This window comes from Rhinolophus sinicus, chromosome 16 (assembly GCF_057876585.1).
Source record: "Rhinolophus sinicus isolate RSI-liver-muscle chromosome 16, RSI-T2T, whole genome shotgun sequence".
NCBI lineage: Eukaryota > Metazoa > Chordata > Mammalia > Chiroptera > Rhinolophidae > Rhinolophus > Rhinolophus sinicus.
Genome location: NC_142516.1, coordinates 115,169,402 through 115,180,281, shown reverse-complemented (window position 1 = coordinate 115,180,281; position 10,880 = coordinate 115,169,402). Strand labels below are relative to the sequence as shown.

Sequence of the window (10,880 nt, the reverse complement as noted above, 5' to 3'; positions counted from 1 at the left end):
CCACTTAAAATCTAATTAATCCATATTGAAGCACAAAGATTTCTGTTGTCTTTTAGGGTGAGGGGTCATAGAGCCCTCTTTGTTCATCCTTAGACTTATAATCATCAAGTATTGGGGATATAATTTTACGAAGCAAATTGGAAGGTAACAGATCAAATCTTTATCAGAAAGCCTAACTCATAGTTTTAACAGAGTCCTTCATCCTTTATGTGAAACATTATATTCAAGAAGAACAAAAACGCATTTCAGAGTGCCCAAGGAGTTAATGACCAAAGCTTATATTCCAGGCAGCATAGAACCAAGCTCATCACATTACTGTCAACCACAAAAAAGACAGTGGCTCCTATAGGGGTGGCACACGTCGCAAGATTTGTTGCAATGGCTTTCGTCTTTAGAGTAGCAATGCAATTTGTTGGACTTTTATTATCTTTGCTGGGATGGGTTTTATCCATTATTACAACTTATCTGCCACATTGGAAAAACCTCAACCTGGACTTAAATGAAATGGAAAACTGGACCATGGGACTCTGGCAAACCTGCGTCATCCAAGAGGAAGTGGGGATGCAATGCAAGGACTTTGATTCTTTCCTGGCTCTGCCTGCCGAGCTCAGAATCTCCAGGATTTTAATGTTTCTGTCAAATGGGCTGGGATTTCTGGGCCTGTTGGTCTCTGGGTTTGGGCTGGACTGCTTGAGAATTGGAGAGAGACAGCAAGAGCTCAAGAAACGACTGCTAATCCTGGGAGGAATTCTCTTCTGGACAGCAGGCATCGCAACCCTTGTTCCAGTGTCCTGGGTCGCCCACAGGACAGTCCAGGAGTTCTGGGATGAGACCATTCCAGAGATCGTGCCCAGGTGGGAGTTTGGGGAAGCGCTCTTCATCGGCTGGTTTGCTGGGTTTTCTCTCCTCCTAGGAGGGTGTCTGCTAAACTGTGCGGCCTGCTCCACCCAAGCTCCTCTAGCTTCTGGCCACTACGCAGTGGCAGAAACACAGTGTCCATGCCTGGAAAATGCAACTGCAGGTCCTTAAGTGTGACTCGGACAAGATCAGAGAGACTTATTTTCTGCATCAAATGTACATGAGAAAGGGGTCTTTGTTATGTAACTAAACCTGTGCTGCTCACATTTTCTCATTTAATAACTATTTTTCTATCCTAGATTTCCACCCTCTCCAAACAGGGAGATGAGGAAGTCTTATATTTAAAAGAAAATTATTATGTTAAGATTGAATAGGTCTGAGCAAAAAAGTTGCATTGATCTAGTTATTTAAATAAAAATGTGGTGGTATATCCAATATAGTCAGTATTAAGCTTTCATGTGTTAATTTTATAGAAACTTTTGTTTGTTTTTGTTGGTAGCTGAAAATGCTAATTAGTTTGTTTCCTAAAGAGAAAAACTAGCAAACTGAAATCTTTCAGGCATTCTACGTTGGTCAAACCACAGGTTAAGTCTATCCCTAGGTGCTATTTCCATAGTAGTAACTTGGGTCTTTTTTGATCAGAGGTGGTTTGTCTTTAGGAAATTACAAGGCACCCTGTGTGACAGGGGTTTGTGAGGCTGGAAGGTTTTTATTCAGTACATCCTGATACTCTCAGATTCAAAATACTGGCAAATCTTCTCTCTTGTCTCTTTCCTCAAAAGCCTTTTTTTTTTTCCTTAAAAACTTTATATTTGAAACAGATGAACAATTAAAAATTTTTTGCTTGATATTGAGTTATGACAGTTCATTTGCCTTAATAAAAACTTTCCTTTGTTTAATTAAAAATCACAAGCTTTTGTATACTTTCATTGTGTATAGAGAGGTGGTGATCCTAACCTACAAAGTCATTTTGCTTAACTTGTCTACAGCATAGAAAGCATATTTAAGCAAAGCAAAAAAAAAAAACAACAACAACAAACAAGAAACACTCAAGTGTTTATGCACACGATTATGAATTTGACAGAAAGGCATATAGGTAAACAGATTTAATATTTAGTTCAATATTGTTTTACGTTATGAGGCATATATAAGAATTTTTAAAAAATAGGCCTGATTTAAGGTCTAGAGGGATTTGTGATAAGATTGATTTATTTGGTTAAGAAATACTTTTATCCAACCTATTTTTTAAAAATGGTAACATTTAGTGTTACCACAATATACGTACCAAGAATGTGAGACATGTAACAGATGAAAATCTGACAGGTGCAATTAGTAAGACATAAAGTGGTAGGAAGTGAACCGAAACTGTCTATTAAACTTTTTGCATTTAGACTTCTTAATTCTTTGACTTGTGAGAAAACTCAGGAACAACATGAAAGCCATTTAAACACTAACAATGAAAGGAGGATTACTACCACTTACTGTCAGTTTGGAGACAAATTGCTTACTAGGAAATTGATCTTGGCCACACCTTGGGATTACTGGTTTGCAGAATTATTTCCCTATCCTTTTCTGAAACCTATTCAACATAAAATCAAACAATAGCAACTCTGGCAAGAATCCTCCTACATACACAATGAAAAAATATTTCTGAGCTCTGCAAGTGATAACATAAGCATCACACTTTTCCCAGCAACCGAAAGGTAGGAGTTAGACTAAAGCTTGCAGGACTTTAAATGGCTTTAGTATTTAGAACGGTGGCACAATTGGCTGGAATTTCATTATCTTTGCTGGGATGGGTTTTATCCTGTCTTACAAACTACCTGCCACTTTGGAAAAACCTCAACCTGGACTTAAATGAAATGGAAAACTGGACCATGGGACTCTGGCAAACCTGCGTCATCCAAGAAGAAGTGGGGATGCAATGCAAGGACTTTGATTCTTTCCTGGCTCTGCCTGCCGAGCTCAGAATCTCCAGGATTTTAATGTTTCTGTCAAATGGGCTGGGATTTCTGGGCCTGTTGTTCTCTGGGTTTGGGCTGGACTGCTTGAGAATTGGAGAGAGACAGCAAGAGCTCAAGAAACGACTGCTAATCCTGGGAGGAATTCTCTTCTGGACAGCAGGCATTGCAGCCCTTGTTCCAGTGTCTTGGGTCGCCCACAGGACAGTCCAGGAGTTCTGGGATGAGACCATTCCAGAGATCGTGCCCAGGTGGGAGTTTGGGGAAGCGCTCTTCATCGGCTGGTTTGCTGGGTTTTCTCTCCTCCTAGGAGGGTGTCTGCTAAACTGTGCGGCCTGCTCCACCCAAGCTCCTCTAGCTTCTGGCCACTATGCAGTGGCAGAAACACAGTATCTCCATCAACACCTGGAGATGAAAAACACTCACCTGAAAATCTAAGCCAGCCATCAGTGGTGTCCACTCCTCAGGAGATGCTCGTCCAACCCTGGATTTGGTAGGATTTCCTAATACATGGTCACCCAGCCATTATGCTTATGATTTTCTAAAATGCATTCTCCCTGTGGCTATTAGCTTCTTAAATTGTGATTTCTTTCTAAAACGATAAACCACTTTTATCTTCTACTGTGAAACCAAAACCAATCAATACTTAATAGTAATCATACTCAGTACTGATGAGTTTTGTTTTAAAATAGATTCAGTGATTGTACAAAACTAGTAAATCAAACATTCTATTAGTACTTATGTATTTTTGGTGTTATTCATAGAGATGAATATTTTGGGAATTGGAAATGTTACTGCTAATCATCTCCTTCTTTCAAGTGTTTAAGATAACCTATTTCATGAAACTAGTCTTGCTGCATATTTATTTAAAATGTATGACATCTGATTATACTGAAAAAACTGCTGGCTCTTTGAAAGCTGGAGAGGTGAGATGTGGGACACATCATCTTATTAATCAGAGACCTCAGAGCCCCTGAGGAGACTTTCTCACAAGTCATCCACATTCATTCAAGCCTATTTACTATGTCAGAAGCAGAGGGCAGTCTTCTGTTTTGGAGGATTCACGTGAAATCTACCACACAAACGTGCCTTTGCTTCTGTGTCCTGTGCTCTGCTGTAGATGGCCAACGTTGCCTCCCTCCCTCTATGGGGCAGCCACAGGGGACACTGCAGATCAGGGCTGGGTTTATGGGCAGAGACCCTCCTGGGGCCGGGTCACTGAGGGAGCACACTGCCAATCCAGGCGGTGTGATGACAGAGCTCATATTTTAGAGCCCTTCGTTTTACTTGCACAGAGAAAATACTCCGGATTTTTTTTTTTTTTTTTTTTTTTTATCAGCAATACATATCATCCAACCAAGAAGTATTCACAACAAACTGCTGGCTTGGGGAATTTTTCATGAAAGCTTTTATATTTGCTTGGTACACGGTTCAAGTAAATTGTTGTGTTTGAGCCAATCAGGGAAATTAACTGAACAATAAACGACACTGAAATAAAGTATTAGGCAATATGTATCTTTGTTTAAAAAAAAAACAAAAACTCACTGAATTTTTTTCCACCCATGAACACTTGAAAAGTGCAGAAACCAAAGTTAATCTATGTGATGTATTTGCACACCTTTACAAACAAGACATTAAAACAGAAACATATTCAGAATTTAACCTGATTAAATATTTAGTTCAGTCCTGAGCTTTTGATATTTAATACAATATAGATAAAGTAATAGCAAAAAAAAGATTTAAAATTTATTTGATTTGCATGCTACAGAGATTCAGCTAAACGTTGTTCATCTGGCTAGCAACATTCTTTTTGTACCTGTAACACTTAGATTCTGATATACAAAATTGTAATAACATACTGATAATTCAAACTTGAGAACTAAATATTACATTCTTTTTACCCTGTGCAGAATAAATTCTACCTTTAAAAATAGCATTTATAATATTAAAATTCATATTGTCTGTATGGTTTTGTGATCAAGTTATTAAAATGTTTTGTCACTGTGAATCATTTGGGTTAGTACAAATATGACAGGATTGTTAAAAGCTGCCTATAAATACATAACACAATTGCTGATTTTTAAAGTGTGGAAAAGGATTATATTAAAATAAGTTTCTCATGTTAGAAATGAGCAAATTTTGTAAAATAAAACCAAAAGCATCGTGGTCACAACTGTTAACTACCAGCCTGAGACAGATTTTATTCTTTTATACTTGTCTGAAACTTTTTGTATTTTAAAAAGTAAACAGCTAATCTGATGATTTATAAAGCTGTAAATATTCCAATATAGGCTTTTCTATGTCCAACATTTAAAATGGCCAGAACCGAACTATATATTAAACAGAACATAAATAAGACCGTAAATAAATAAATGAAGAAAATAAAATCGTACGGTACAACTACACATATTCTACAAACATTTTCACGGTCAAATTAAGAAGCTGAAAACAGCTGACCTTCATTTAACTCTACATTAAATAAACTTCTGTCTTTCACATTTGACCTTGACAAGGATGAATGGTATTCTTTTTCTAGTTTTCCTTAGTCATCTAATAGAATGAACTGGGCAGCCCTGAAGGACTGCTCAGTCAATTCACGAGGCTGGTTTTTGTTCAAATTAGTGTCACGTCCAGTTATAGCTTCAAAGACATTTGTATATAAGTGGTGGGACACGTAGGAAAAAAATAAAGTTCTAGGCTCAGGAATTGCTTAATTTGAATTTTGATTCTGATAAAATGAGCTTTCCAAAATATGTATAATTACTTGCATGAAAATAAAAATTCTTGCTAATGAGGCTTAGGAATATAACTTGGGGCCCATAGAATACAAAAGGGGCCCATTCCTTTAAGATGACTTTTGCATTTCTAAAAAAAAAAAGACAAAACAAAAATAAAAAACAAGAAACTGACTTAGTTTGCTATATAAGATAGCTAACCAAAATTCACCTCTGCCAGTATTACAGACTGAGTGATAAGTATGACTTAAATTGCATAAAACTACTTTAAAAGCCTTTATGCTGGCAGAGCGACACTGGGGATTTGTGTCTTTTAAGAAGAGCTTGGATTGGGTAAGTTTAAGTTCTACACTGGAAGATGCTTTAGTCAGTTCACATCTCTAAACTTGTTCATCTAGAATGGCTTCTTTTAAACAAATGACTTAGTGTGTACATGAAATTAATAACCTCCCAGGCACACTCTTCTCTTTGCCTCCCAACTCCTTATCATAAATTATGGATAGGACCCCCTACATGAGAGCTGCAACGTAATTGCTAGTAAATGTTAGAAATCTGTTAAATAAAGGATTAAAAAAATTTTTTTTGGCAACTTTGATTCAGTCAAGAGGCCCTTCCTCTGTTCCTGGTTTCACCAAATGACTGCTGATGTATTTCCCTCCATGCCATCAGAATATCTGTCCTTAGATGAGGGGCCAACACGTTCTTCTACTTGACGCCACGCTCATACCTAGGACAAAACATTGTGGTGCAAGCCAGAAAGTCACATTTGAACACTCACCCTAATTCAGGCTAAGTCAGAAGCAGCAGCTGCTCACTGCTCAATGCTTCAGTGCACTGTAGGGAAACTGGCTTTCTCCTTTCATCTCCCTACCCTTGTCATAAATAACAAAATCTTTAGCCCGCCAGGAGACCTGCCCCTGTGCATTCTTATGTTGTGGAACTCAGCATTTCGTTTTTGTTTTCTTTAGACAAACAGAAACGGACAAAAAGGAAACTGTTTTAAGGAAACAAAATGTTCCAACGTAGGTGACAGAAATGAATACAGCACCTGTTTCAGGTGGACTTGGAACTCTGCACTGAAGCTTATGCTCATGATCAAATTCAAACGGAAAGAGCTGCTCTCTAGTACAAAAATGTCACATGGCGCTGTTGCCTCTTCACAGTCTACTCACAAGAAGACAAAGGAAAAGCAAAAACCACCTTCTGCTAAACCGAGTTATTTGTCAACAGTCAGTTCAATAGGATATACACTGGGTACTGTCTCGATTCCATTTTTACAAAATAAAGCCCACTGGCAGTACACATGCACTTACACATTTGTGTACCAGATCATTCCATTTTGGTTATCTGATTTTTTTGCTTTTTTAAACTTATAAGAATTACATTCAAGGTACTTTAGAAATTAACATGTTGAAAATCTGATGTGAAGTAAAAGCTCTTTAAGAGTTGATAGTTATAGTACAACCTCGCCGCCCCCCAACCCCCCGAAAAGGCCCCAATGTTCAGTCCTTTGCTCTCCCTAAGAAATGAATAGGTGAAAAAATCATTTCTTCAGCAACGTAATCACACGTCATCGGCTGGCAGGGACGGGATGCTTATCTTCGCTCTGGTGAAGTAGGCGATCTTCTCCCTAGAGGCGGGGTGAGGAATAAACCCACTTAAATGCAATGCTGAAAACACCCTGTCACCATTAGAAATAGTCCCAAGACTATTTCCAGGAGTCTCCACAAGGCCGGACAGGAGCTCTTTTCCTGAGGTAAACTCCACGTAAAATCAAGATGGTCTCTGCCCTTTACATCAGGATGAAAAGCAGAACAGTAGCTCTGGCTCCGGTACGTCACCCACAGAGCAAGACAGTCCACTCCCTTCTGGGATTTCCAATGTTAGACAGTTTTTAAACCATTGGGGGGTCAGCACAGGTATTAGTGTTTCTCGACCAGGTAGAAGAGAATTCAAGAGGGCCGAAATCCTAGGAAATTTATCAGGAACCTCATAGAAAATTACACGATATCGGGAAAATTCTTTAAAATTAGGATTATACAACTTGATGAGCGATACCATGACCTCAACGAAGGGAGTAGGAACTTGACTGTCATAAAGGTCAATCTGTCCTGCATCCCGAAGCAGGGATAAGCAGAAACAACCTGAAAGGGAGAAGCTGAGAAAGAAAGGGGCTGAATGGTTTTCAGCGGTTAGGAGAGTGTTAAAGAAAAATAAGGATTTAGGATTGCATAGTGTGGGGACAGAGTCCCAGAGAGCAGTTTCCAGGCTCTCGGCCTCATGTGGAAAGGTGCTGGCTTGGGTAGTAAATGGCCATCAGCTGTGACTAGTTGGCCATCAGTTGTAACTAGTTAGCCATTAGCCACTGATATAAGTGCCGTGGCTACGCTAGCAGGCGTGGATTGCGGCTAGCAAGTGCGGTAGGCAAGTGGATAGTGGATTGCGGATCATGTTGATCCTACTTCCTGGGTCTCGCCTGGCCACCAGTGAGACTGGGGTGCAGGAAGACCCCTCGTTGGGTACTGGCAGATGTTTGCTTTTGTGTCTCGAGGAGCCACCAGCGAGAATATAGTGGTAAGACTCCCCTATCTATGGCTCCGTTCTTGTTCCTTTTTGGCCTCACCACGTCCTGCGTTCTGGTGCGGGGACCGGGAGCTGAGACCCTGCATTACATGTAGTTACCAAAGACAAAAGCAATATGTCTTTTTTCTACAAAACCTGGTACATACTATCCCATCAACAGATTTACTGAGGGTGTGTTGTGTACGCAGGTCATGTTGGCTACTGCGAAGAATGAGGCACCAGCCCTCCTCTGAGAAAAACTAACAGTCTAGATGGGGGAGGAAGTGTGGGGTTAGAAGCAAGAACTAGAGTGGAACGGAATAAGGAAAAGAGAGAGGAGAGTGAAAAAAATTACAGAAATTGAAATCAGAGTTATTTTTGTGGTATAGTATCCTGTTGATTTATTCGATTCCAGAACAGATAAAAGTCATTTAAAAAGACAAGTGAACGTGGTCATGACATCACTGAAGGCTACAAGGCAGAACTGAAAACTGGGGACTCCCACTCGAACACTTCCTGCAAGTGGGTTCCTTTGGCTACCATGGTGTTTTTTAAATGCCTGAATTATTGCCAGTATCCACATGTGAGACATTTCACATAAAATCCCTGATTTCTAATTTCCCTTGACAAATCTGAAGACCAGGGAACACAGGGCTCTCGGTTCCAGGTGAAACACGCAGCTGGGGCAGAAGAGCCTGTGCACTGGGCAGAGCACCCCAGCCCCACCGCTCACCACGCTCTCACCGCCCCAGGGCTGGTGACAGAGACCAGGTGCCTCCCTCCCTCCAGTACAGTCTGTCTTATCTGGTCCATCTCACTCATTTTCATGTGTTTGTACGTTAAGGGACACAGGAGTGTTTATAAATCTCTATTTTGGGTTTTAGCAGCAGCTGAGGGTTGGATGATTTCCGTGCTGGATGTGATGCCCACCTCAGAGACCATGAAGATTCCGCTCACCACCCTCGAGTTCTAAAAACCCAAAGAGCAGCATTCTCCAAAAGTTAAAAGAGTGATTTGGCAGCAGCATGGCGGCAGGATAAACTTGACTCTTTACTACCAACGGTCATATTAAAACAAAAGTCTGAAGCCCTTGACGCCTCAGCTTCCTTTCTCTCCACTCTGGGCTCATTCATCATTCAGTCAACACCGATCTCCACCTCCACCCTCTGGCTTCACTCTGCCACCTGGCACCCAGTCCCGTCCCCTCCCCACTACGCCTGCCCCACCTGGCATCTTAATGTCTGTCCCCACAGGTCTCCTCCTTCAGCCTAACAGCTTTCTATAGACTCCTCTATATAACACACACACACACACACACACACGCACACGCACCCAAACCAATAAAACCTCTGTGGTCCTTCTCTCACCTGCGTGGTCACCAGTGGCCTCCTGGTCACCTAGGTGGGGGGAGGGGTGGTGGTGGCATACTTTTCAATTCACTCCTTTCTTGTTGTGTTTGACAGTATCAATAACCTCCCCTCCCTCCAGCCCCAGAACTAGGCTCTCCTGTTCTCCTTTGACCTCGGACCTTTCCTTCTCACATCTTTTTGGCTGTGAGCGAGCCTCTCCATGGTTGGCATCCACCAAACCTTCTCTCCTGGCCACCTTTTCACATTTTCTGGGATATCTGACCCATTCCCATTGATGTAACTGCTGCATGTAGGATGAAGACCCCCATTTTTTTTTTTTTAATCTCCTGTCCTGACCCTTAATCCTGGCTTTGGATTTTTATTTCTACTTGACAGTCACCTGGGCTGTCCTACCGAATTGTTAGTCGGCCTTGCCCCAAAGCACGACGCACTATCCTCACCACAATCCTGCTCCCCCTCCAGCGTCCTCAGTCCCCACTGCTGCACCTGGACGCAGCGCTCCGCCCGCTCACCTCCCGTCACACACCCATCCCTCCCGCCATGGTTCAAACACTGCCTGTCTTATAACCTCCGGCTACTTCTATGGGCCCTCCCAGGGCCCGACTTGGGCCTTTGGTGGGCTCTTCCCTCGCGGCACTGCGACGGCCTGCTTCGCTGCCACCTCCCCCACAGCCGGAGCCTCTGCGAGCAGGAGCATGTGCGCTGCAGGTCCCAGCACGGCGCGCGCCTTATGGGGGCGCCCAAGGAATGTCTCTGGAATGAGTGAGCAAAACCCCGAGATGTAGGTCTTTTCTGTAGCTTTTTGTATGCTGCATCAAGATGTGTCAGTGAGATGTGCTAAATGCTTCTGAGAGCTGGGGACCCTCTGGGTTCCTTGGGAGCCAGGCTTTGAGTCAGGACTGCTGCAGGTGGAGTTTGTACCCTCAGGAAGGAGCCAATGGAAACTTATACGTCCAATCTGGGAGGACAGGATTTGACATCTCACATCCTGATATTAACTTACTGCACTCTGAGGTGAACTCCTACGTAATTCAGACCACATGCGGACACCCCCAGTGTCCCAGGCAGGGCCGTTTACCTGAAGGACTGCACCTGCCGAGGCACCTTCCGACTCTGTTCCCGGAGCCGACACACGTCCTTGGAGACCTGCCTCATCAATTTCTCGGCATTCAAACCTTGCTTCTGCTCTTCTTTTGACTGTTCGGCCTGGCAAAGGAAATAAAAACACAAAAACCCCATATAATGCTAATTATTATGGAAATCCTCAAAGACATGCTATAAGGCTTGAAAGATTGCCAACTAAAGCCAGGAGGGAAGTTTAGGCAGCTCATGAGGTGGGTGTCTTTTCTCACCATCAGGGGACAACACTCATGGGTCCAACTCATGCTTAGGTG

At 42.1% G+C, this 10,880-nt stretch overlaps 3 protein-coding genes across 5 annotated transcripts in view; 2 read left to right on the top strand and 1 right to left on the bottom strand.

The window, feature by feature from the left end:
• The first annotated feature begins 245 nt into the window (after nucleotides 1-245).
• Nucleotides 246-1,036, top strand: LOC141571054 (claudin-24). The gene has a single exon (XM_074329864.2). It carries the CDS (start codon nucleotides 379-381, stop codon nucleotides 1,027-1,029), a length of 651 nt encoding a protein of 216 aa, XP_074185965.1. The 5' UTR covers nucleotides 246-378; the 3' UTR covers nucleotides 1,030-1,036.
• A 1,459-nt stretch (nucleotides 1,037-2,495) lies between these two features.
• CLDN22 (claudin 22) lies at nucleotides 2,496-3,257 on the top strand. The gene has a single exon (XM_074329863.2). It carries the CDS (start codon nucleotides 2,595-2,597, stop codon nucleotides 3,255-3,257), a length of 663 nt encoding a protein of 220 aa, XP_074185964.1. The 5' UTR covers nucleotides 2,496-2,594.
• Nucleotides 3,258-4,313: 1,056 nt separating this feature from the next.
• The window catches only part of WWC2 (WW and C2 domain containing 2), a 170,471-nt gene continuing 163,904 nt past the window's right edge, over nucleotides 4,314-10,880 (bottom strand). For all 3 annotated transcript variants that reach the window (XM_019736137.3, XM_074329862.2, XM_074329861.2), the window contains 2 exons: nucleotides 10,565-10,692; nucleotides 4,314-7,184 (listed from right to left, as the gene is read on the bottom strand). In XM_019736137.3, coding sequence (XP_019591696.2) covers nucleotides 7,118-7,184; nucleotides 10,565-10,692 — 195 coding nt within the window. In that variant the 3' untranslated portion in view covers nucleotides 4,314-7,117. The remainder of the gene's footprint in view (nucleotides 7,185-10,564; nucleotides 10,693-10,880) is intronic.

What these genes read in the sequence shown, in the direction of transcription:
- LOC141571054 (XM_074329864.2), top strand. Translation starts at nt 379, where the DNA reads ATGGCTTTCGTCTTTAGAGTAGCAATGCAATTTGTTGGACTTTTATTA.
- CLDN22 (XM_074329863.2), top strand. Translation starts at nt 2,595, where the DNA reads ATGGCTTTAGTATTTAGAACGGTGGCACAATTGGCTGGAATTTCATTA.